Consider the following 27,281-nt stretch of genomic DNA (forward strand, 5'->3'; position numbering starts at 1 on the left):
CTCAGCCTGTCTCTGTTGGAACCCATGGTTATTTTGAAACCAATGGGAAGCAGCAAACAGACACGCTAATCCTCCAAGGCTGCTGCATTGTATGTTCAGGTTTTTTGACGGACCAATTTCCAGGTTGGCAAAATTTCAAACAAACCATTCAAAAATGTGTCTGGAAAGCGTGGGGAAACATTTGTTTCCGTGTGAATAATGTGGCTGTGAAAAATGCTCGTGTGTTCAAGTCGACACAAGATGTCATCACATCACTGAGCTGGCAAACCTCACACCTGGAGAAGGGAGGTCGTGTTTCCTCCTCCTCCTCGGCGTGATTGCTTGCTCTGGGTGGGCAAGCACAGCTTGGCACACAGTGGCCACTGGGATTGCAAAGGCCAGAGGGCTGTGGATTGTCCCTACCAGATCCATCTGCACTCGGGTCCACTCTTGCTTGTGGTATGAAGAAAAATCTTTTGAAGGTAAACTGAATTTGTGGTACTGGCGGTTCATCTTCTGTAACGGAGATGATTTCAAGACTTCCAGTAGTGGGATTTGTCTCTTGAACCTGGATCAGCAGGAGAGGGGAAAAAAAAAAGAAAAAAAGCAAGAAAATAATCATTATAATGTTGTCACAGAGGCACAGAATGGTTTGGGTTGGAAGGGACCTAAAAGATCTTCCTGTTCGACCCCCTGCCATGGCAGGGACACCTTCCCCTGTCTCAGGCTGCTCCAAGCCCCATCCAACCTGGCCTTGGACATTCCCAGGGATCCAGGGGCAGCCACAGCTGCTCTGGGCACCCTGTGCCAGGGCTTCACCATACTCACAGTGAAGAATTGCTTCCTAACATCTCATCTAAACCTTCTTGCAGCCCTCTTTGAGTACTGGAAGGCCACAAGGTCTGTTTGGAGCCCTCTCTTCTCCAGGATGAACAACACCAACGCTCTCAGCCTTTCCTCATAACAGAGGTTCCCCAGCCCTCTGAGCATCTTTCTGGCCTCCTCTGCCTCACTCCAGCAAGGTGCATGTCCTTCCTGAGCTGGGGACCTCAGAGCTGGACACAATACATCGTTATGTACTTAATTTTCATGAGAGAAGCACTTATAATTAATTTACCGTATTTTCCCCATAATTTTTCATATTTTTGTTCAGATTTGTCTAAGCACCAGAGCTACTTTTAATAACTCACACTGGGGCTGTGAATCCACCTGCTGCTCTATAATTGCAATAGAAAACAAGAGAAAGACTAAAATGCATAGGACAGCAGCACAGTCCTGACAGGATCCTCATTCAAGGGAATTTTACTCCAGTAAACTTTTGATGACTTACTACACAGGGAAAAAAATAAATTTAGCTACACTAGAATTTGGGGCAAATAGATTTTAAATGCTAATTTCTGACTGGGTTCTGCACAATGGCAAAAATAATCAGATTTTTGATCTCAGAGTGATGTGAAATAGGTCCAGGTTTGTTAAAGACAGTGGAGCTGGTTAGCTGTAAAAGCAGCATGTTTGCAGGGTCAGTCCCAGACAATGCTTACAGTGACACATTTTAGGCAAAGAATACATGTTTTATCTGTGACATTATATCTATAATCGAAAATACCCTGGAGTATTTTTTCATGCTTCAGCAATAAGGTTTATGCTCTTTCATTTGGTAAAATTTCACCTACATTTCATTGAACATATATTAAACTTTGAACATAAATTAAATTTATTGAACATAAATTAAACTTTTTAGAGAATCTGCCAGCATGATCTTTAAATATTAAAAGCAAAAAAGCCTTCTAGCTGGTGCATAATTTGCCCACCAGGAAACAAAACAGCATTGCGAACTAAATTACACGCAACACTGACATTTCGCTTATTCAGAGGTTATCACGTGCTCCCAAAGCTTCACTCACCTCTTCCTGAGAAGTCATAGTTAAAAGCAAAACTGTTTTCCCTCTTCATTATCAACAGCAGCCCAAAGGAAACTCAGAGTTTGCTGAGCCTCTCTGCTCGGGGAGGGTTTCCAGCCGGCCGCTGCGCGCGGCATCAAGGCCGCAGCCCGTGTAACCCAACCTGGAGAGGGGTATCGGGTGGCCCTGGATGGCATGGCTACGGAAAGGGGCAGATAAAAATTCAGCACGCTGTTTAATTAGCTGAAAAACACCAGGCAACGCTGCGGGATGTGCAAACCTTCCCGTGAGCCGTCAGCAAAGGAGCCCCGCGAACGCCACGTGAGCGCTCGCTCGTCCTCCGCCAAAAGCCGGGGCCCTGAACACCAAGAGCTGTGGGTGGCAGGGAGCAGCAGCCCCAGGGCTTCATCTCTTCATCTCTTCATCTCTGATCTCACAGACTCACCTTTTGCTGGGTTTAGCCTTTGCCACGTGCCTGCAGAGGGTTTGTGAAAAAGCAGCGTCTCGTGTTCCTGATGGATCAGCTCAGTTGTACTCCGGGATTTAGCAAATGGAAATGTAGGTTCAGCTGCAAGGAATGCTCGAGGGTAGTCATAGTTTGGCTGGGTTGTTTTCACTTAGAAGAGAGATTCCTGACAGAGGGAAGGATGGAGGGAAGAAGGAGAAGGAAGGATGATGCAAAAAGCCACAGGACTGTAAGTGAAACAAGGCTCCTGAGAGGCCAGCGAGGAAATGAAAGTTTTCCATGATAAAACCCATGTCCCTGGAATATGGCTGAGACAAACTCTTCAGTCCTATTTCTGTGCACGATGGAGACTGGCACTTCCAAAGGAGAGGACACCACCTCATGATCTTGTTAACTTAAGCCATGACGTCAAGAATCCTTCATCATCTCCTGTGTCACTCTTTCAGCAGCCTTCCCTGGAAATGGGGACACTCTCCCCACCAGGCTTCAGAAAGTTCTGATGGTTCTCCAAATGGCTGGAGAACCAGCTCAAGCTGGCCAGGTGTCCCAAGGGGAACTTCAGCCAAAGTGGGGAAAACATGAGGGCTCATTTCAGGTGACCAGCAGCTCAGGTGATCTTTTCAGTCCATGGGGTGAGGTGTCCTGTCCTCCAGAGGGAACACTGATACCTGCAGTGAGGACAGAAAAAAACTGTCTCCAATCAATTCACCCACTCTGGCCATGCTGGAAAGGCTGGGGACCAGCCAGGGCAGCTCTGCAAAGGCTCCCACAGTGGGACTGGCACCACTGGAAAGGACAAGTTCTTCTCTCTGCTTCCATCCTGGGCTGCTCCAAGCTCAGCCTCAGGGTGTGATGTCTGGACAGGACATTGGGTTTAATCTTCCACAGTTTGGGTGCTCATTGCCTTTGGCTGAGAAGACCAAAGCAGGAGCCACATATGATATGGGCAGGAGGACTTGAAAACTGAGCCCAACTTGAAAGTTTTGGCCTCCAGACTAACTTCCTACACGCTGCAGGACAGCCCTACTTGTTCCCCCCGGTGCAGTTGTAGCTCAGGTGGATTTTCTGGCTTCCAGAAGACAGTTTATAGTGAAAAGCTAAAAGATTCCACGTCAGCCCCTTCAGCAAGCCCACTCTGACTGTGGTGGCTACCTTTGGTCTCCTCATCTTGCTCTGCCAGGGCAGATAGGAAAAGCTTTTGCTTTTTCAGCCACCCTACGACAAAAACTCAGAGGCGCAGATTCTATGAAAACAGGATGTCAGTTTTTGTCAGAAAAGATCACAAGGGGTGTAAGGTTGGGTTTTTTTTTTTTTTTTTTAATTTCATCTGCCTCCTTCTCTCTCTCTGTTTCATTTTCTGACTCCCTCCCTCCTTCCTTCACAGCCTCCTCCCACCTCCCAGTTTGTGTCAGCGCTGTGGGCACGCGGAGAGGCGAGGACACGGAGGAGATGGCGGTGGCCGAGGCGCAGCTGTACGCAAAGGTGTCCAACAAGCCGCGGGGCAGGAGCGCCTCTGCCCTCCTCCAGCCTCTCCTGGCCAAAGGATTCCCGGCTCATACCGCGTGAGTAGAGCGCTCAGCTGCCCTGCCACTGCCAGATTTAGTTAAGATATGAGGTGTTTGCCATAAAATCCCAATACAGGCAGCCTGGTTTTTTTGGTCTGGAGATTGTGCTGCTCTGGGGGGGTGATGTCCCCTTGCAGGGATCAGACCTGTCTTGCTCTGAATTTCATATATGAAATTCTGATGTAGAGTATGATATATAAAATATAATTATGAGACTAATTATTCTCATGTAATTATTCTCATATATTCCCATTTATATATTCTTATATATAGCATGTATTGCCCACACAGCAAAACCAATCTGCTCAATATCCAATATTTTGAAATACTGTGTAAATCTAAAATACTGTGTAAATCTAAATGTATTGTATGATATATGACATATATTCTCATATATATATTCTCATATACAGTGTCTATATGGTTTTGTCCACACAGCAAAACCAAAATATCCAATATTTTAAAATACTGTGTAAATCTAAAATACTGTGTAAATCTAAATGTATTGTATGATATATATTCTCATATATTGTGTGTATTGCCCACAGAGCAAAACCAATCTGCTCAATATCCAACATTTTAAAATACTCTGTGAATCTAAAATACTATGTAAATCGAAATCTATAGTATAATATATGATATATATTCTCATATATATATATGTATATATTCTCATATGTAGTATGTGTTGCCCACACAGCAAAACCAATCCACTCAATATCCAATATCTTAAAATACTGTGTAAATCTAAAATACTGTGTAAATCTAAATCTATAGTATGATACATGATATATATTCTCATAAATATATTCCCATATATAGTGTATATTCCCCACATAGCAAAACCAATATCATCTGCTCAATACCCAATATTTTGAAATAATGTGTAAATCTAAAATACTGTGTAAATCTATAGTATGATATATGATATATATTCTCATATGTGTATATATATATTCTCATATACAGTGTGCATTGCTCACACAGCAAAACCAATCTGCTCAATATCCAATATCTTAAAACACTGTGTAAATTTAAAATACTGTGTAAATCTAAAATACAGTGTAAATCTAAATCTATAGTATGATATATATTCTCATATATAGTGTATATTGCCCACACAGCAAAATCAATCTGCTCAACACCCAGTATTTTAAAATACTGTGTAAATCTAAAGGCACAAACCCTTCCACATCCTGAGTTTTGAGAGGCTTCTCAATGAGTTGAGAACTTGACCATGGTTTGCTCTTGGGATACATCCTCTTTCATTTTTTTTCTGCTTATTACTCTTATTATAAGGGAATTAAACATGGGTGTAATTTCTAGCCAAAGGTTTTCTCAGGCCTGGCAAAAATCTCCTGCTGGTTGGTGTCACTGGAAACTGTGTATTTTAAAATACTGTGTAAGTCTAAAATTTTTTCTGAAAGTTTTTTCTCCTCAAGATGCCCCCTAAGTCTGTCAATTTTAATTCCTGTCTTGAATCAGGATCTTGTTCCAAAAATCATGTCCTGCCTAGAAAATTTCATAGTAAAGAATGAGGCTGTATTCTTGGCAACTCCAATGGATGAGAGGGTAACTGGTGGCAGGTAAACAAGTTAATGCAAAAGAAAAATGCCAGTCATTCCTCTCCCAAATATCTCTCATGTTGGATGGGCAAGTTTTGGGGAGAATTTTCCAATTTCTGCATGGCAAGTAGGGACATTTTCATACAAACTGTTCAAAAAATAAATCTTATTAATTAAATATAAAAGAACCCCTCATAAAAATATTTTAGAAAGAAAGGCAATATCTGTGTACCTTTTGAATCAAAATTGAGTGAGTGGAAGAGGTTCCAATTGTAAGTGCTGTGTTGTTTTTTGGGAACAGCTGTGGTATCAATCAGTATCAGACACGATGGGCACAGCTCACAATGGAACTGTCAGTCCCTTGTTCCCAGTGATGCACAATGGAATTTTAGCTGAAAATATGGCTCATAATTTCTCTATTAATACTGTAACTTCGGTCAGCTCAAAGTAATGGCTATTTTTTGAATTTTTTTCTGTTTTATGTGATGCTTTTCCAATCCCCTTCAAAACACTTTCTGCTGTTACTGAGATGACATTGTGCTTCCCAGTTCAAAATCAAGAAGCAGCAGCAGAAATACAGTGGAAATTGATGTAAGATAACAAAATATCAAAAATAAATTTTATAAAATTTATTTCCCATTATCGACCTTAAGACCTTCAAAATTTTGGTTGCATTTTTAAAAAAACTTTTAGCTGTCTATGTCCTTCCTCAATTAAACCATGAATGAAAGTACTGAAAAGTTTCTTTTGGGATGTCCTGGCCTAAGAAATGTGAGGTGGGGTGGAAGTATTACAAAATTTTCCATCACGCAGAACCAACAGGCCACAGCATCATTTCCCCAATAAACAAAACTCAAATATGTGAGGGTCAAGTCTAGCCTAAGATCAAAAAATTTCCACAAGAAACTGTGCCAGCCATTTCTATTCTAGGGAAGAGCCAGCTTATTCTCACTGTAGATGCATTTTTAATCTACTTTCATTACAGATTCTCAGTGGTTTATTCTTCTCTCTAGCTGAGATAAATTGGTACATGCAGAACTTACTCTTTGCATTATTTTTCAGTTTTAACTTCTCATCTTGGAAGTGTCAGCTTAGTCACACCCCTAGTGCTAAGGGCTCTGTAAACCTTGCTGGAAATCATCCTACTGGAATTTCCTGCTGGAAATCACATCCTCATATGTGATGAGACAAAAGGTGGGACAGGTGTGGAGAGGAACACGAGAGAAGAACGAGATGGGACTGAGCAGGATGGCAGTTCATGGCCTCAGGTCTCACTTGTATTATTGCATTTAATTTTGAAGGCCCCATGGTAAAGAAAAGCTGAAGCCAAGCTCGGTTTTAGCTTCAGAGCTGTTTGCACTGAGCTTGTGCCCAGGTGGGAGAGCAGCATGGCATGAAGTGGTACAGCACTCCCTTGGATGTGCACTGAGTGGCTCTGAACCCTGGCATCACTGCCACTGACACTCCCACGAGGCACAGGGTGGGAAATGAGGTGTAGGGAATTCTCTGAGCCTGACAGAAGGCTCACACAGTGTGCATCTGTATGCAGAATTTGAGATAAGAAATGCTGATTTAGAAATGCCATGGAACAGGACAGATATTGCTGGGAGAGAAATGGAGTTAGAAACAAGTTTCAAAGGATGGCTTTGCAAATAAGACTGGATATTTTGGAGAAACAGAACTGTGAAAGATGAATTGTAGTGGGAACCACGAGGGGTAATTTTAGATGATTGGCTTTAAGGCATTTACAGTGCGGTGTGGCTAAAGCTGATAGGCCAAGAAACACTTATAGTGCATTGTAAGTAGGAAATAGTCAGCTTCTGATTGTGATGGCATGCATTGTAACATCTGTATTGTCACCCTTCACATGAGACTGAAAATGGAATAGAACTTTTTAAAATGCCTCTCAGTTGCCCCATCTCTGGGTCAGAAAAGGGCTTAATCTGACAGCACATCAGGAAAGGCTGCGTGAGGAGAGGGACAGAAGGAGGGCTCAGCAGAGGCACAGAAATTAAATGTGCAGTATTCAGTTAAAGAGGGCCTGGGCTGGCTTTAGACCTCGTGGTTGTGCATTGATCTGGCCACGGGAGTTGATTTATGGAGAAGAGAGGTAGAAGGTAAAGTTTGAGTGGAAAGGCTCATGTTTGTCCTCATACCTGTTGATTCCCACTGAAGAGCCAGCAATGGCTGCATATAAATGTTATTTACAAGCCCAAGTGTAGTTTTTGCACTGAAGAGAGGACAGAGGACTGGGAGAGAACATAAGGATGAGCCTGAGTCCTGGAGCTCAGTGCACACACTGCTGATGTGTGATGGCGTCACGGGGATGGATGAAGAACATGAGAGGAGACACAACTCAATGCCCTCAGAAGCCAGTGGCCAGAGAAGATGGCCTCAAAAGAGACGGAAAAACATCAGCAGATGGCAAGAAATTCAGTAGTTTTTTTCCAGTGTCCTCTGTCTCTACTTCCCCTTCATGTTCCTTCTGAGAAGTTTGTAGGTGGCTTTCAGGGGTGGAAATGGGGTTCATGAGAGCAGCTGCTGATTGAACACTGGAATCCTTCACCCATCATCCAGTATTTAGGAACAAAGATTTGCTCATGTGAAACACGTAGCTTTTTGAAAGCCCTAGTTAGAAAAGGAAACCAAATCCTAGCCCAGAGAACAGAAGTTGCATTAACAGAGAGAAAGAAGAGATTTCATCCCTCACCTTGGACTGAGCTGCTGGCTTAGATCTGGCTCTCTGCTGGCTCTGGGGGTCCTCAATCCAGATTCCAAACCCCAATATAATTTTGCTTAGTTTTAATGTATGGGTTTGGCCCTGGCATCTTGAATCAGATCCTTCTTGCTGTGAACCAAGAAAACCCTGTTCTTACAGTGCTTGGATGGATGGTTCATCTCACCCCAAGGAAATTCATATAGTCAGTGAGGCTGCTAAGGAAACACCTCCAGAACACAAAGGAAGGCATCTCATGGGGAGGACAGGTTACCAATCTTCAAGGAATTAAAGACCTGCAGTGAGAAAAAAGCTATTTGGAAGGCTTCAAGAACAATAACATTTGCTAGGAAAATCCTTCTTGTTAAAGGTCCTGCCTGTGCTGGAAAATAGACTTGATGAACAAAGTCACTGGGACGCCTTTCCTTCATAAAAGTTTTCTTTCAGGAATTCTGAGGGACCAATTTTGTGCTTTTTCTAGGCAAAAAGCCTTGGTTGCTACTGGACAAAAGACAGTAGAAGATGCAGTAAAATGGTAAGTACTGTGATTTCTAAGGGGTGCCTTTACATTCAACCTGCCTAAAAATCCTTGTTGATGTCCTCATTCTTCACTGAATTTGAAGTCAGGTGCCATAAAAAAAAAAAAAAACAAAACCACAAACCTGAATTTAAGATTTTTTTTTCATTTATTTCACTCAGAGAGAAAAATATTTATATTTGTACTTATTCTAGGACACAAGGAAACTTGCAGAAGGTCCAGGTAAATTAAAAACAAGCAGCTACTTTTATCATTGAGTCAGTTCACAGGACCAGCTGGTCTGGTCAGAAAATCCTCTCAGCTTTAAGCCTCCTGAGAGAAAGGAACAAGGAAACAGGAAAATTTTTGTAAACCCATAACTACACTTACAAACACATGCAGAAAGGACAGCTGAAGGGGAACAGAAGGGCCCACCACAGATTAAGGTGAAAGGCTGATGGTCAGAGGGAGGAATTATTACAATTAAAATCACTTCTCAGTTTTGAACACCACAAAGTTTTCTCTTCTCTACCAAGACTCTCACAGAGTATTTATATGTCAATCATGTGCTGATAACTGATTTTTTTTTGTTGTTTAATTCACCCTACACATTAAATACAGTCTTTATTTGCACTTTCTTTTGGGTTTTGTTTTGCCTTTTTTTTTTCTTTGCTCTTTTTTTTTTTTGCTTGGTTCAGTTGCTTTTTTTCTTTTTTCTACTATTTTCTTTTCTTTTGTAAAAAGCCAGAGGAGGCATTTGAGAATGGCGTATTCTTTCCAAATAATTTTTTTCAGGGATGCTGCCACACTTCCCAACAGTCATTCCCAATCCAACAGCTGCAAAGACAAACACACATCATGTGAAAGACATGGTGAACGATATCATCACATGGCATATAAATTTCTGACCTTTCCTTGTGTGTTTCTGATTTGTCTTGCTAGCTTTTCTTAGGGCTGAATAAAAAGGCTCAATCTGAGTGTTTTTTTAATCTTCAGCTGGTTTTCATTTTGTCATTCTTCAACATTTTCCATTCCTCCACTTCTGTTTCCAGTCATGAAAAAGGGAAAAAAATCCCCAAACCTAAAAAGCTTTTTTTTGCTTGGTTCAGTTGCTTTTTTTCTTTTTTCTACTATTTTCTTTTCTTTTGTAAAAAGCCAGAGGAGGCATTTGAGAATGGCGTATTCTTTCCAAATAATTTTTTTCAGGGATGCTGCCACACTTCCCAACAGTCATTCCCAATCCAACAGCTGCAAAGACAAACACACATCATGTGAAAGACATGGTGAACGATATCATCACATGGCATATAAATTTCTGACCTTTCCTTGTGTGTTTCTGATTTGTCTTGCTAGCTTTTCTTAGGGCTGAATAAAAAGGCTCAATCTGAGTGTTTTTTTAATCTTCAGCTGGTTTTCATTTTGTCATTCTTCAACATTTTCCATTCCTCCACTTCTGTTTCCAGTCATGAAAAAGGGGAAAAAACTCCCAAACCTAAAAAAGTTTTTTTTTGTTTTCACTCATTTTCAGACATTGACAGAAGTAAAGGCACATGCTAAAATGTAAAGTAGTCATAAAATAAGCAGGAAAAAAAAAATTCTCGGTTATTTAGTGCTGCAGAGAGAAAAATGAGCTTTTACTTCAGCTTTTCATTTGAAAGAAAGTAATAAAAGTGTATTTCCTTTTTGTGATCTCTGGTATGGAGGCCTTCAGCCACAGGAAACCAGAGCGGTGCACACACTCACTCTCAGCGTTATGCCCTTGATTTCAGGCTGCATTCCCACTGCAACGACCCCTCCTTGGATGACCCAATCCCCCAGGAATATGCCCTTTACTTGTGCCCCCGGGGCCGCCTGCACAGCCGCCTGCAGGACTTCTGGAGGGAGAGCAAGCGCCAGTGCGGGAAGAACAGAGCGCATGAGGTTTTCCCACACGTCACCCTCTGCGACTTCTTCACGGTGAGGCAAGCAGAGTGCAAGGGTCGGGTTTTAGCTGGGTGATATTTGGTGAAACTGGGCCACCTGCTGTTGTCTGACACCAGAACTTGTTGGTGATCGAATGACGTGACCCAGGTTCAGGCACGTTGCTTAATGTCTGAGTGATGCTGAATGTCTGAGTGATGCTGCATGTCTGAGTGATGCTGAATGACTGAGTGATGCTGCATGTCTGAGTGATGCTGAATGTCTGAGTGATGCTGCATGTCTGAGTGATGCTGCATGTCTGAGTGATGCTCAGTGTCTGAGTGATGCTGAATGTCTGAGTGATGCTGAATCTCTGAGTGATGCTGAATGTCTGTGTGATGCTGCATGTCTGAGTGATGCTGAATGCCTGAGTGATGCTGCATGTCTGAGTGATGCTGCATGTCTGAGTGATGCTGAATGTCTGAGTGATGCTCAGTGTCTGAGTGATGCTGAATATTTGAGTGATGTGAGTGTGCTGAATGTCTGAGTGATGCTGCATGTCTGAGTGATGCTGCATGTCTGAGTGACGCTGAATGACTGAGTGACGCTGAATGACTGAGTGATGCTGAATGACTGAGTGATGCTGAATCTCTGAGTGATGCTCAATGTCTGAGTGATGCTGCATGTCTGAGTGATGCTGCATGTCTGAGTGATGCTGCATGTCTGAGTGATGCTGAACGTTTGAGTGGTGCTGAACGTTTGAGTGATGCTGCATGTCTGAGTGATGCTGCATGTCTGAGTGATGCTGAATGTCTGAGTGATGCTGCATGTCTGAGTGATGCTGCATGTCTGAGTGATGCTGAATGTCTGAGTGATGCTGCATCTTTGGGTCACAGTTAATGTTTGAGTGGGACGCTTCAGGGTAGCTGGCAGCTGGTACTGGAATCAGATTTATTTCATTTCCTGAGCTGTCATTTTCTTTGCTACAGTCATCTTGCCTTTGCCATCTTTAAGAAAATCTCTGCCTGCTCAGCACAGTGTTTCAAAGAGCATGGTTGTTTCCAGTGCCATTTTGGTAGATCCATCTAGAGCAGCCTTGTGCAGTCCAGCTGCTGTCAGGCTTCCATGTGTCCATTGCTGCATGGATTTAGGATGATAAACCTTCCCAGCCAGGGCAGCAGTGGCTGCCATCAGCCAGCAGGGACAGTGTTATCCTAGGATGCAGACAGCTTTGGTACAAGCCTGTGGGAATCTCAGGAAAAGTTCTGCCTTCCCTAGAGAGCTCCATCAGCTGCTCACTGCTATGGTGGTGTGTCCCAGATTTTATTCTTTTTATTGAAGCTGAAGATTTTGTGAAATCTTTTGTGATGTCCAGCACTGGACCGCTCTGGAAAACAACTCTGGAGCTTCCTGGAATCCAGTTTTAGCTTGTTGATGGTGCAACACATGGACATCAGCTGTGTCTGGGATGTGCTGAAACAGGCTTGGGCTAGAGCAGCTGGACAAAAATGACTTTGTTCATCATACTTTTGTGTTAAACCATTAAGTGCTTCCTTCCCCCTAAGGGTGGGTCATCTCAACCATGCCAGAAAGTAGAGACAGAGAAAATAAGCCTATTTTGTTGCAAAATACTGAGTGGTGCTCTGTGACCATTAAACACAATTATACAAAACAAAAATCATGAATTAATAATGAATGCCATGCTTTTTGGAGGCATTAAGTTTAAAGGCCTGTCTGGAAGAGACAACTGCATTGCAACCCTCACCTTGCACAGCTCAGTAAAGGACTGTAAGATAACAATAACACAAATTCCTACTTAGAACTGAAGAAGGAAATCATGATCCCTGTCTCATTTCAGACTGGTTCCTGCATACCTGACAGATGGCAAAATATTTAGATAAACCAAGCTAGATAAACCTTGGGTTGAAGGCTCCATCTCCTGTTACAGAACCAGGACACTGTGCTGATCCAACTGCCAAACACTGCTGGGTTTAATGCCAGGAATTTCAGGCAAATTCCTAGGTATTTTGTGTTTCTCAGGAAGTTTATAGCCCCACAGTTTTCTGGCAGTGCTCTATGACAGAGGCTACAACACTGGCTGTGAGCTGGTGGGTAAAGCCTGCTCCTCCTCTGTTTTCTTTCAGTGTGAAGACCAGAAAGTGGAATTATTGTATGACATCTTAATGCAAGTCGGTGACAGCTTTTCCCAGAGCTTTCCACCATCCATTTCCCTAACACTACATGCATCTCCCAGCTACCTTGGCTTCTTCATTGATGACAGCCAGGCAAATGTCCTCAAAGATTTTGCTGTGGCATTCTCATCAGAGGCTTCAGCCCTGGCAGGTAGGACCAACCCCAGAGGGAAAACGGGAAGGTTGCAGCACAAATGTGTAGCCACAGTACTGAAAACATTCCCTGTGTCTTCAGGGGAGCTTAGATGATGTTTTCCTGCCAGCTAACAGCCTTTGCTCCTACAGATTTGCAAGCAGAGTAGCCAGAGGAGCATGTTTTAATCTTTGAAGCACTTTTGCCTAGAAGCTGAAATGTGTGCAACTCCAACTTGGCAGGTGATTGATCAGGATATCCAGGATGGGCAGGGACATAACACATCCCAGATCTCCACCCTCATGGTGCTGTGGCACCAGGATGGCCTGGCTGCATCCCTAGGAACAGGGCCTAATACCTTTTCCAAGGGAAACTGCATCACCAGTGGAGACTGAAGGGGCACAGCCCCACCACAGCTTTGTCTGGGAGATATGAGCTCAGTACACCTCAGGCTGGGAGAGGAAATCCAGCCATGATAATTTCTTTTCCTCACAGATGAAGCCAGGAAGCAAATCCAGTCCATATTTGTGAATGATTTTACCATTATTAAAACCATTACACCCTTCAAAACCATTATTCAGTAGACCTACTCTACCACTAGTTACTATAACACTTCTTACATCATGCAGATTGTGTAGGACAAAACAAGAGGAGCTTTAAATGACCTTTGTTCCTATGTTGTGATGTGATTGTTTCATTCCTAGACTGCCACGTGAAGCCCTCCTTGAAGCAGTTCCACCTCACCTTGGCTCACAGGTTTTATCCTCACCACCAGAAGACTTTGGAACAACTGGCCAAATGCATTAACCCAGGGGAGCCCTGCCAGTGGGTGGCTGCTCTCTATTCACGGGACATGCGTTTTGTGCATTACCAGGTACTGCAATCAGATTTGTTTCATTTCCTGAGCCTGTCATTTTCTTAGCTACAGTCGTCTTGCCTTTTCCATCCTTAAGAAAATATCTGCTTGCTCAGCACAGTGTTTCAAAGTGCGTGGTTGTTTCCAGTGCCATTTTGAGCTGAAAAACTGCACTCCTGAATCGGTAGATAATAACTTTACTTTGGTAGGTTGCTTGACCTGCATGTCTCAAAATCTAATCCCAAACCCCAAAGGAAAAAAACCTAATCTTACCATGACATGAGAAAATAAGAGACAGGAAAGTATGATCCCTTAATATTTTCTAGGATTTCTCAGTTTACAGTTCTGCAGCAAAATCCCCCTCAGCAAAATTAGTTTTCTTGATTGTTCCAGCTGTGATGAAAACTGCAGCTGTGAGCAGGGGTCAGTTCTCGCTGATGATTTTCTGCTTGGCAGACCCTTAGTTGAAACCAGTCAGCATTTTTTCAGTTCTCATTTCCAAATGTAAATTACAGAATGTTCAACAGCTTTTTGTCAGATCAGTAAATCACTTTGTCACAAGTCTTGTGTTGGATTTTAGTCACACTCAGGAGAGCTGCACGCAATCACAAAAATAGGTCAGATCTATGTTTGCTTTCAAATAAAAGCAGTTAGAGGGGGGAAAAAAGTATTTTTGCGAAAACCAAGCGCCTGTTTTTAAACACATTGTAAGTGTGATAGTGTCTTCCTTTTCTGCTGGAATCCGAAATGCAGGGAATTCTCAGAACTTTGGGCCTGGAAGCCAAAGAATTAAACACAGGATTTAATCTGAGACCTTGGAAAAGGCTTCCAAACTGAGGTGCTAGAAGCAAGAATGTTTATTTATAGTTTAAAGCAGAGACATGTTAAGCTAAGGAAAGTTTGGAGTTTTATAGTTTAAGATATAGAATAAATAAAAGTAGTTACAAAGGTAAACAAGAAGTTTAGAATGCAGCACTGTAGGTTTGTGTCTCATAACATGATTGGCTAAGAAAGCTCACACTGTAGCGTGAGCCCATAAGACAAAATATTTAAGGATTGGGTCAAAAACAGAAATATCCTTCTTGGCAGTGTTTTATTGGCCAACAAATCCTTAAAAGGTCTCTAAAGTAGAGGTCTTGTGACCTTCTGAACCATGCAGTAAAGATGTGAGCCAAACTCACCCTTCCTGTCTATGTAGAAGAAAAATAAATCGCATCATCTAAAAACCTGAGAGATCCCATCTCAAATTCTTTCCAAAACCCCCATGGGTTTTTGGAAACTTTTCCTCTGCCAAAGTGCCACTACAGAGCAGGCTGCAGAGTGGAAAACAGAGCTGGTTCTGTGTCCAGGAGAGGCGAACAACCATCCCCTGAGCAGCTGCAGCACGGGGAACGCCTTGACCCTGCTGTGTGTCCCCGCAGAGGCTGAGGGCTCTCTTCCAGTACAAGCCCCAGAACATTGACGAGCTGATGATCAGCGCTGGGGACTTGATCTACGTGGACCCGAGGCAGCAGAGCGACGCCAGCGAGGGCTGGGTGATCGGCACCTCGCACCGCACCGGCTGCAGGGGCTTCCTCCCCGAGAACTACACCGAGAGAGCCCACGAGTCAGACACCTGGGTCAAGCACAGGGTGAGCCAAACTTCATGGGTAAATCCATGGGTAAATCCAAGCTTTCCTTGGCAGCTCGTCCTTGCTGGGAATCCTGAGGGTCTGGGTGGGATGCTGGGACATCTGAGAGAAAAGAGACAGGGCACGCACCAGAGTTCATAAGTTCAGCTGCTCGAGGGATGACCCCTGTTCGCTCTTGAAGAACCTGAACGCCCTAATGAATTTTGAAAGAGCACATTCTGCCAGGGCAGGCTCAGCCTTCAGCCTGGCTCTCTGCTCTCTTCTTTTTTTTCTCCTCATTTCAAGGGCTTGTAAAGTTAGCTTGAAATGAAACCACATAAAGGTTGCTCCACCACCTTGGCACCACCCTTATCTTGTTGATGTGCCCTGCATCAGAAGGCACCTGTCTGGCTTCCTGCACTTCATGCTGCAGCTCACATTCTGCAGCACAGCTGATGCTACTTGTAGATTAGAGCTGATTTTTCTAAGCTGGGAAGTTTTGGTGCACTTCTTGATGTCTCAGAGAAAGGGAGGAGGCCACCAGGTAGTTATTTCCTGCTTGAAGGTCCCACTTGGCAGGGTTACACCCAATATACACCATCAGTTCCTGATATTTTAACCTCATTTTTGTGGGGCATATTCTAAATGAACAGCAAAGTAATGAGGTGAATTGCATGTGTGAAAAAAGTATTGAATGGAACATGAATCCTGACTTGCTAGTCCTGTAAACAACATCATGACTCAGAAATCTCTTCTATTTGTGTGCCTGTATGTTTTTGTGTGTGTGTGTGTGTGTTCCTTCTACTTTTTCTGCAGGGAATATGTTTTTGACACAGCTTCAAGATCCTGCACCAACACTGAAAAGGAACCCAATGTCAAGCCAAATGGGGAAGCCCATAATCTCAGTGTGTCAAGGAGTGTAACCAATGCTCTTTCTCTTCAGGTAATTGGTTTTTCCATTCCTTATCTTTGCCACATGCTTTGGCAGATGTGCTATTAATTAATGGCTTTTAGTAAATTTAGTAGTATCTTCCTTTTCCTCCCTCATATTTTCATATTTTGTTGTACATTTATACACTGTTTTTATTTAGTATATTGTACATTTATATATACATATACACTACTCATACTGTATTGTATCATATCTCATACATTTTTCTGTAATGTATATGATTTATATCACACTTGTGTTTCATAAATCTTTCCCTGTTCCTGTCAGAGTAGCACAACACATGAGTTCTCTGGTTTCTCTGAGCACAGCCTCAGTGGGTATGGAGACAAGTCTGACAGGTGAGACACAGGCACAACCTCCCCTGACTTCCACACGGCTTCAGGCAGAGTAAATAAATCAGAATAGTCTCACTGTTCATGGCTGCTCTTATGTCTGGATTCTATGGATGTTGTCTTGGAGGTTTCCATGGCCCCAGATGACATTTAAATGTTCAATTTTCTTATTTATTTTTAAATATGTAGCTAGTGCAGATAACTGCACAGAACAGCTAGCTGGAGTGGTTAGCAGCACTGCTAGGATCACATTTTTCACCCAGGTCCAAAACCTACAAGCATCAATTTTTCCCATGTCCACTGGTCTTCTGGTAGGAAGAGCAAAACAAATAAGGAATCTGATTTTTTCCTACAGCACATTTGCACCTGTGTTGCCTTTTTGGCTCTGTCAGATATACCAACATGCATTTTCACCACAGATGTGCCTCAGCAACCCCTTCAGCTTGCTGGCCCCACAGCCTCTCTGCTGTGCTGGGCAATAACCCTGGGCTGGTTTGTGTTAACATCAGAGAAACTGAGGGCACCTTGAGGGAGCTCCATCCCAGGGCCTCCAGGACACCATGTATATGACTGTAAGAACTTTCTGAACAAGTTACACACCCTTCCTCTGGCTCTTGGCCTCTCTTATCCAGGTCAGATCTGTGGCAGAGCCAAGGCTTGGCCTGAGAAATGTGTTTTGCAGAAGGGCACATCTCCAGTCTAGAGTTTCTGTGGCCTCTGGGTTCCTCTCAAGAAGAAGAGGAAGACACAAAACCTTGGGTTTATACTCTGATCTTGTGGTAGTTGATGGGTGTTTCATGGCAGAATTGCAAGTATTCAACAGAATGCATGAATACCAATCCTGCAGCACTGTTAACAGTGCTATTTTAAACAGTAATGCTGTTTTAAATTTTAAAACCTTCGACCTGTTTCTTCTTATTGTCTTCTCATTTGTATTTAATGTGCATTGTATACTAACCTCAAACTACTTCAAATTTATTTGTAATTCCATGCAGTCTGAGTCAAAAAAGGGTCCTTGTAGGAGATCTGGGTTCACAGTTGATTTGGCCACACAGTTACAAAAAAGTAGAAATAGTATTTTCACTAGGAAAAGAAGGAGAAGCTTGGTGTTAGTCCTGGTGTAAAAAAGGGCATTGCCAGTCAGATCTTAGCTAATTTTCTGCTTTTTGTTTATATCACCCATATAATATAAATTAAAGTAATGATTCCTTCCCACACTAAGGTTAAAAGATCTGTTTCCAGCACTGTCTTTCACTTGTGCTAACACAGAATTAGAACCTGCAGCCCATGAGGGTCAGGGATGTGACAGGACAAGAGGAAGTGGCCTTAAGCCACACCAGGGGAGGTTCAGTCTGGATATCAGGAAGAATTTTTTCCACTGAAAGGACGGTCAAGCACTGAACAGACTTCCCAGGGAGGTGTTGAGCCACCAAAGCTGGAAGTGTGCAAGAAACAACTGGATGTGGCACTCAGTGCTGTGCTTGAGTTGACAACGTGCTGGTCAGTCAAAGGCTGGACTCAATAATCCCAAAGGTCTTTTCCAGCCTTAATGATTTTATTATTCTCTTTCATTTGCTTTCAGTGGAGAGCCAGTCAGACTTATCACTGTCCTAAGATCAAGCATCTATTCTGCTGTCTCTTCTCCAGGAATCCAGGCTTTTCCTGCAGGTTGTAGATAACATCCTTATGAAACTCCCTTTTCCCAGCTGTCCCAGAACGCTGCCCTGAGGAGAGGGGTGCTGGTGATGCGCCACGGGGAAAGAGTGGATCAGGTCTTTGGCAAGTCTTGGCTTCAGCAGTGCCTGACTGCAGATGGTGAGTAAGGTAACAGGAGGATCTTCAGAAACCAGGACCAAACCCAATTAACCCCAGTAATGGGTAGAAGAGATTCAATCTTTGTGTAAATGTCAAGGCTGCACAAAGGAGCAATAACAGTGCAAGTCAGCACTGCTTCAACCTGCACATAACCAGGTCACAATGTCCTGAAGTCCTTCATGTTTATGCTCCCTACATTCTGCAGAAAAACAAAGCTTTTGTGCTGCTGATGGAATTGTGTCTCACTGTACATGAACAAATCACAGGAGCACCCTCATCACCTCTCATTACACGGTTCTTGTCAGACCCCTCCACCTTTCTGTGCCTGAGTCAGAACCATGGGCTCTTGATCAGTCACACTACATCAGTAGTCCAGCTTGGGCAATCTGTGGTGGAAATTAAATTTTCAGCGCTGACCTAAATGAAAATCTGAATTTCTTCTCTCTCTCCCCAAAAAGAAAAAGAAAAATTTATGTTTTCAGGTGGAGAAAACTGACCCAAAACTGGGAAATGTGTGTCAGGAGGAAGGAAGGGAACAAGAAGGTGGGAGTTCACAAGTGAGAGCTTTATGCTGAAAGTCTGCCTTGCCATGCTGGAGATTCCTCATGTTTAGTGCATGGAATTCAGCAGATAAGGAGAGTGGTACCATGTAGCTGCATAATCAATGCATTGTTTTCATTTTGATTCAGTGGAAATGGGTTTTTTTGGTCATTTTGGGATCTGAAAAGAATATTGACAGGGAGTCAATTTTTGTTTCTCTTGAGTCCCATAAAGCCAAATTCTCCTGATTTCCTGTTCTTTCTCTCCTCCTCCCCATTTGCTCCTTCTGAGCTTGAAGAAGAGAGGCTGTTCTGTTAGGACAGATGATTTGCCAAGCCAGTGTTGTGACCTTAAAACATGACCCGTTTAAGGTAATAGCACTGGCTGTTTTTCATCAGTGTGACACTGATTGTCTGTAAAACCAACATAACACAGCTGCTGCCTCCCTGTGCCACAGCAAAATGTCCTGCCTTGTTTCAGGGAAATACTAAAGAGCAGATCTGAACTTTCCCTCCTCCCTGCCGAGGCAGAAAGACAGCATGAAGCAGTTGGAATGTGATCCTCCTTTATCTTGCTGTGGTATTTTCCAGTCAAGGCTTATAGGTAAGCTAGATATTATCCTCCTGCAAATGTAAGGGTTTGGGAAGCAGGCTGTCATCATCTGCCAAAGCTCATGTTGGCCTTGCAGCAGAAAAATTTCCTGCCAGCACTCAGTGTGGCCACAGTTTTCTGTAGGCAACCACTGCAAGATCTTCTTAAATAGTAAAACAGAGAACACAGCTGGTTACTTGTCTTTCAGAGCCCCCTCTGCCAGTTCCTGGAAGAAGCAGAACACTACCTGTGCCCTGCTTCTTGTCTGCAGGGGATGAATGTCTTATGCAGCTGTCCCTGAGTGGACAGTGGACAGTGCAGGGGCTGGCCAGAGGAAGCAGCTCCATGGTCAGCAGAGTGTGGTCACCTCGCTGCAGGAGGATGGGTGGTGTGGGTTAGGCTGACTCAATTCACTCACCAGATGAAGTTGTTCCTGCTCCATGAGAGAGAGGCAGGACTGTTACAGTGCTGGTCAGGTGCAATTGCTTGTCTCTGATGGTTCAGATATATGGAGACAGCCACATGCCTAACTGCTGCTTGCAGATTTGGGGTGAATCTTCTGTAATTATCTTTCCAGCACTCATTTTAGAATTGATGTTTCCACCAGAATGAGCTTTCTAATGAGCTCAATGAGTAGATAGTGGGAAAAAATATAATAGAAAGGGACTGTCAATATATGTCATGTTGATGAAATTGCAAAGCTCGGAGGTGGTTTTTTTTTCAGAAAGTGTTCTGTAGTAATTTCTCATCTGTCACACTTTGATGTTGCCTTCCAGGGGAAGCTCTGCTGGACCAGGAGGTGACAGTCAGCTACGCGTACTCGTCCCCTGCCCTGCGCTGCGTGCAGACAGCTCAGCATCTTCTGCAGGGTAAGGCAGCAAAACCTGCCAGGTGCTTCTGCCACACTGCAAACATCTTAACCAAACCCCTGTGAAGCCTCCAACGTGAGCAATTAAGGAAGATGCGCAACTTTGAGGTTGTTTGTGGTTTTCTTTAAGCAGCAAGATGAGGTGGTTTTGACTGCTGGTAGTGCAGGCAGCAACAAACCTGCTGGTGTGTGTGCATTCTGGCGGATATATCCCAGTAACTCTGGGCCTACCTAGTCAGAATGGACCTGCTGGTGTGTGTGCATTCTGGCGGATATATCCCAGTAACTCTGGGCCTACCTAGTCAGAATGGACCTGCTGGTGTGTGTGCATTCTGGCGGATATATCCCAGTAACTCTGGGCCTACCTAGTCAGAATGGACCTGCTGGTGTGTGTGCATTCTGGCGGATATATCCCAGTAACTCTGGGCCTACCTAGTCAGAATGGACCTGCTGGTGTGTGTGCATTCTGGCGGATATATCCCAGTAACTCTGGGCCTACCTAGTCAGAATGGACCTGCTGGTGTGTGTGCATTCTGGCGGATATATCCCAGTAACTCTGGGCCTACCTAGTCAGAATGGACCTGCTGGTGTGTGTGCATTCTGGCGGATATATCCCAGTAACTCTGGGCCTACCTAGTCAGAATGGACCTGCTGGTGTGTGTGCATTCTGGCGGATATATCCCAGTAACTCTGGGCCTACCTAGTCAGAATGGACCTGCTGGTGTGTGTGCATTCTGGCGGATATATCCCAGTAACTCTGGGCCTACCTAGTCAGAATGGACCTGCTGGTGTGTGTGCATTCTGGCGGATATATCCCAGTAACTCTGGGCCTACCTAGTCAGAATGGACCTGCTGGTGTGTGTGCATTCTGGCGGATATATCCCAGTAACTCTGGGCCTACCTAGTCAGAATGGACCTGCTGGTGTGTGTGCATTCTGGCGGATATATCCCAGTAACTCTGGGCCTACCTAGTCAGAATGGACCTGCTGGTGTGTGTGCATTCTGGCGGATATATCCCAGTAACTCTGGGCCTACCTAGTCAGAATGGACCTGCTGGTGTGTGTGCATTCTGGCGGATATATCCCAGTAACTCTGGGCCTACCTAGTCAGAATGGACCTGCTGGTGTGTGTGCATTCTGGCGGATATATCCCAGTAACTCTGGGCCTACCTAGTCAGAATGGACCTGCTGGTGTGTGTGCATTCTGGCGGATATATCCCAGTAACTCTGGGCCTACCTAGTCAGAATGGACCTGCTGGTGTGTGTGCATTCTGTGGGATACATCCCAGTAACTCTGGGCCTTCTTAGTTAGAATGGAACCTAATGTTATATGAAACAGAGGTGTATCATATCTGCTGGAATTCAACATTAGTAGCTGCTCATCAAATCACTACTGCTACCTCTTCCAGAAAATATTTTAACCCAAATATCAGATGTTTCCAGAGCTCTGAAGGATCTGAATGTGAATCAGGGAAGACTGCTTCCATGCTTCCTTTTGCAAACCAAACTATTTTAATCCTTCATATTGCAGAACATCTTTCCCTTCCTTTTTTCTCCCTCTCTTCTTTTTTCATCTCCTGTTCCTTTCAGCAAGTTCACAGTTCATTACCATGTTTACATCAGAATGCATTCACTGCCACTCAGTAACCTGTCTTGAGAATACTCAAAATAAAATATTTCTTTTGACAAGAGAATTCAATTTCTGGACAATTTGGACAATTTACTGCCCTATTGAGGGCAAATCTACTGAGGAATATTGAGCAAAATGCTATATAAAAATGGTAAAAATATTTCCTGTCTGAAGTTTATTCAGATTGCAACATGGCAAAACTGATTTTTTCCTTCTAGCAGAGCATCCATAATTCAAAAATTATGATCATGATGATAATAATTTGCAGTCCCTTTATGTTAGTCATACAAGAATATAATGGTGGCTTCCTTTAATTAATTGGTTGACAATAAGTAATTCATTTTCACTAATAAAAGTACAACAGCAAACAAGGCAGAATGCATAGGGTGAATGGAGCACTTCGAGTGTACCTTTCTCCTAAGATCTATTTCTTGTTCTTGCAGGGCTTAAATTAAATCCAAAAGTCAGAATCAGGGTGGAACCAGGACTGTTTGAATGGACCAAGTGGGAAGCAAGCAGAGCAATCCCTAAATTCATGACTGTGGCAGAACTGGTGGAGGCATCTTACGACATAGATACAAGTTACAGGTAATCGCTCTGTGTCTGGCTGATAAAGCTGTGGGGTTTTTCCCTGAGGTATCTTGTCCTTTTATGTGCCACAAATCATTACAAAAGCTGCAAAGATGGGGTGATTCTGATTAAACTCAGATCAAAATAGGATATAAAAATAAGATATGCTGTCACCAGCACATGGGTGCACTAGCACAAATTGTGTCTTGTGCATGGGACCAGCCCTCCTCTGGTGTTGCCTTGACATTATGGGCATTAATGTCAGGTCCAGGAGCTTTGCTTTTTTCTTTGCTTCACGTGAAAGACACTTTGGAAATGTGAAGAATAACCTGATTTTCAGTGACAAAGAAATGTGACATTATATAAGGTTAGTCAGCCCTTGGCTGAGGGTCTGCAGAGCAGCAGCAAGAGGTTTTGGGGACAGGCGAGATAAGAGCATTTCACTTTAATTGATGTTTCTGGCATCATTTTAAGTTGCTCAAAGATTAATACTGTGCTCAGCAAGGACCTTTTGGAGCCCTCATAACTTGGTGGGGTGAGGGTCGATGCCTTTGCTGAGCACTTGCAAACCACAGGCTGGCAGGAAATGATAAACCTCCAATTCAGTGTAGTTCCTCATCTTGTTCACAAACCAGGCTGCTCAGTGTTTGCAGCACACAGCCAGATCCAGGAAATTTCTCAGCTGTCTCTGGGATTTCCCACATATTTAAGAAAGGGGGAAAGGAAACATCTCATGTCTTAACACATTCCTTACAGCCAAGGATGTATCTTTGTTTGAGATCTCCAAAATCCTTCTCTTTTTAGAGCACAGGTCTTTCTAGTGTGTTCTTCACTAACAGACTGTATTCTCTAGGGTTTTCTTTTTTTTTTTTTTTTTTTTTGTCTGAAATCACTTGCCTCAAAAGAAACTGTGCAAATGCACAGCAGTGGGAGGTTCAGAGGGGAATCTCTAAGGCAATGTTAACTACAGTGTTTAGGCCCCTCATAGCTCACTCAAGCCCAGGCAAAAACAGGGTGCATGAGCTATAAACTTGCACATGGAATGCCAGTTTCTTCCCATCACATGCAGGGCTAAAAAATCCTTGGGTGCCAGGTGTTATGAGCGAGTGAGGAATCACCAGCAAAGGGTAGCAGTAAAAACCAGATATAAAATTAGGCATCAGTACAACAAAATTCATTGGCAAGGTTCACTCTACTACTGAGCACATTGGACAGGAGGGTCTGGTTTTACCAACTCGACCCCTGCAAAAGCTGTCCATCACCCAATCCCCACCAGACCTGTGAGGCTGCCCTGATCCACAGCAGTGTGAGGTCTGGCTCTTAGGTTTTTTGGGTGCCTGAAAAGCCTTGGTGTATAAAAGAAAGAAGAATGCCTGGTCTCAGCAGAAGTGCTCAGTTATTTTGGAGTGATGCATTGTGATTACTGTCCCTGGAAACACCTTTTTTTTTAAACTCTAGCAGTGGAAATTTTTACTATCCATTTGGCCAGCAATGCAGATAAGCCTCATTCATTAAAGCTTTTTATTTATTTGGTTTATTGAGGAGATTAATGCTAGGTACCAAATCTTGCAAGCATTCTTATCATTATTGTCTCTCCTTTGTTTGAACTCAGTCAGGATTGGAAGACCCAGGCAGCTCTGCAGCTCATGTCTGGGCAGTGGTCCTTGCTGGCAGAATTGCTCAAAGCTTTTCTTAAGCATAAATCCTGATTTAAATAATCTCCACTGCAAACTTCAAGTTTTATTGAAGCCTGGTTTTCCCTGCATCTGGTGCTTTATGAGCTATGAGACTTAGCCATGAAATTTAATGGAAACTACTCAGAGAGAAGCTAATGCTTCAGACAAGCAGAGGTAACAGTGTGTCAGCCAAGCCAGTAGATAAACCTTTTAACTAAGTGCCTTTTCTCTGGTGTAGTCATTCAGTGCTGCTAAGAGTGAATTCATCTGCATTAACACATATTTGTGATTTTATTGTCAGGGGTAACTTCCCACTCTCCTCTCTGGTGCCATCGGAAAGTTACGAAGACTATGTCAGCAGAAGCTCTGCAGTTATAAACCAGATCATCAGTGCCTGCCCCTGCAAAGGTAGAGGTTTCAGGTCTTTGAATATTCTGTCAGGCCCTTGCAATAACAGAAACTGGCAGAGATTTGCCATCAGAAACACATTTAATGTGAGCTGTTGGCACTGCACAGAGCTTAAGGTAGACTCAATGCTTGCCCTGGGCTACACTGAAGTAACAAAAATGCAATTTATGGAATAGAAATGGAAAAGAGTAAAATAAAAGCGAGACAGTAGAGTAATAAATTGCAAAAGTATATACTTTTCTTCATCTTTCTACATCAGGATGTAGATCAGCAAAAGATAATATGATTTTCTGGAAAGCTTTTTTCTCCTTCCCTCACAAATGCCTTCTCTCAGTAGCTGGCATGCTCAACACACCAGGTATTTTCTGCCCATCACAACACACTCTGCCACATTATCAAAGAGGTTTGCAAAGACGAACAGCCCCGAAGCCACTTCATCCCCATCTGCTGATGGGGAACGTGGCAGTGCTGCAGCTCCCTCACCATGGTTCTTCGCTTTTCCTGCTGTGCCAGGTGTCATCCTCATTGTGGGCCATGGCTCCTCCTTGGTACCTCTCACCCGAGCGCTCACGGGGCTCCCCAGCACAGGCAGCAGAGACTTTGCCCAGATGGTGCAGAAGGTGAGAGGATTTTATTCCAGCAGGAAGCCTTTGGGTTGTTTCATTGTATTTTTAATAAGGAGACTGCTTGTGCAGCTAGATGTGTGTAACAGCCCCAATGACATCAGCTCTCTCGTTCCAAAGGGAGTTTCACACAGTTTTAGCAAAGCACTGGAGGTAACGAGAAGGATTTTATTCTGGGGGCTTTGCATGTGACTGGCAGCTAAGTCTTTGGAGAAGATTTTCATCTGGAAAGTCAATGCCATACCTACAGACAAGAGGCACATTTGGAAGCCTCTCCACCTGGAGCTAGTCTCCTCCCTTTCAAAGTGGGAAAAGAAGGCTTTGGGGTGACCTAATTGCAGCCTTCCAGTACCTGAAGGGAGCCTACAAGAAAGATGGAGAGAAACTTCTCAAGAGCCTGGAGTTAAAGGATAGAGGGCAATGGCTTCAAACTAACAGGGAGTAGGTTTAGATTGGAGGCTAGGAAGAAATTCTTTACTGTGGGGGAGGGTGAGGCATGGGAACATGTTGCCCAGGTATGAATGGGGAGTGGTGACACAAGTTCAGCTTTCACCCCTCAGGCTGCCAGCTTGGTTATAGTTCATTTCAGAAGTGAGAGAATATCAGGGGCTGCTCTGTTTTGTAGCAAAGCCCCTCCTTCATGTCAAAGCAATGACCCTGCTGGTAATTTCCTTCTCAGATCCCTGCCCTGGGCATGTGTTTCTGTGAAGAACAGAAAGAGGAGAACAAATGGCAGATGGTCAACCCACCAGTGAAGACATTAACTCACGGAGCAAACGCAGCATTTAACTGGAGAAATACTATTATGGAAGATTAAAAGATCATCTCTGCCTCTGCAGTTGTCAAAAAGGAGCCAAAGGCAGGTTATGGTTCATCACAGTCCAATGATTCATCCAGAGGACACACAGAAGGAGGGAAATGCCCTCCCTGAGCTGTCAATGCACAGAAAAACACTTCTGAGTTTGGTGCCTGGATTTTGTTTTTATTTTGGTGACAGAGAAAAATGAACTTATGAAGTGGCATTCAAGTGAGAAATAACACTTCTGATAGTGATGAGAAAAGCACCTTTTAACCTTTCCTGAGCATACAAATGTTTAATAAATATGGATATATAACTACCTGATTATAAACTCCATTCCAAGAGGCACCGAAGTAAACAATGCTGTATTTTTAAGACTGAACTACATCCACCAAGAATTCCCCCCTTTTTTTTCCTTCTTTAGTCATTTGTATATTTTCAGACAACAGAAAAACTAGGATAAAAAAAAATAAATCAACTTCCATCTGAAGAGGAGACCAGCTCTAGCTAAAGCCCCTGTGTTTCCTGTTCACTCCATCAGTTCTGTGACAGCTAATAGCGCAGACTCCTTATTCACCTCTTCTACACAGGGAGTCAATTTTCTACCACATCAGCTCCTCATCCAGCAATTCTCAAGTGATGCATATAGCAAAAGGGTCTAAATTATTTATTTTAGAAGGGAAATCAACCGATTACTTTACTATTTCTGGGACATAGAAAGGTGCCCTGTGTTACTGTACAGGTGAAAAAACTGTGACATGAGCATCTTTAAACACTTCCCGAGGTGGCACTTGCAGCAGAAAATGTTTGCTTTCTGCTGGTTAGTGCTGAATATATTAATGATGACCCACCTTCCCAGTGGGTCATCTGGCAGGTTTCTGCATCTCTTCTCTAGGTGAGGGAAGTTCTTCTTTGCCTAAGTTGTGATATGTGGCGTCAGCAGAGCAGTGACTCCCTGGCCACCCAGCGCTGCTTGCTTGCTTGCTTTCCAGTAAAAGATATAAAAATGAAATTGTGTTCAGCTATGGAAATTTTATCTCATGCTCCGTGTTGGTGTGGCCCGTGCGGGCGGAGCGGGG

At 43.5% G+C, this 27,281-nt stretch overlaps 1 protein-coding gene across 1 annotated transcript; it reads left to right on the forward strand.

Annotated features, from left to right (window-relative positions):
* The first annotated feature begins 3,795 nt into the window (after positions 1-3,795).
* On the forward strand, positions 3,796-26,220 carry UBASH3A (ubiquitin associated and SH3 domain containing A). The gene is given in 14 exon segments (XM_041399881.1): positions 3,796-3,908; positions 8,674-8,727; positions 10,479-10,665; positions 12,753-12,951; positions 13,638-13,807; positions 15,211-15,416; positions 16,213-16,342; positions 18,390-18,498; positions 19,519-19,641; positions 20,406-20,498; positions 22,570-22,714; positions 24,674-24,780; positions 25,294-25,400; positions 26,083-26,220. Coding segments are annotated over 14 exon segments (1,881 nt in total).
* The last annotated feature ends 1,061 nt before the right edge of the window (positions 26,221-27,281 follow it).

Source organism: Onychostruthus taczanowskii, unplaced genomic scaffold, assembly GCF_017590055.1.
Source record: "Onychostruthus taczanowskii isolate IOZ18803 unplaced genomic scaffold, ASM1759005v1 scaffold17, whole genome shotgun sequence".
Taxonomy (NCBI): Eukaryota; Metazoa; Chordata; class Aves; order Passeriformes; family Passeridae; genus Onychostruthus; species Onychostruthus taczanowskii.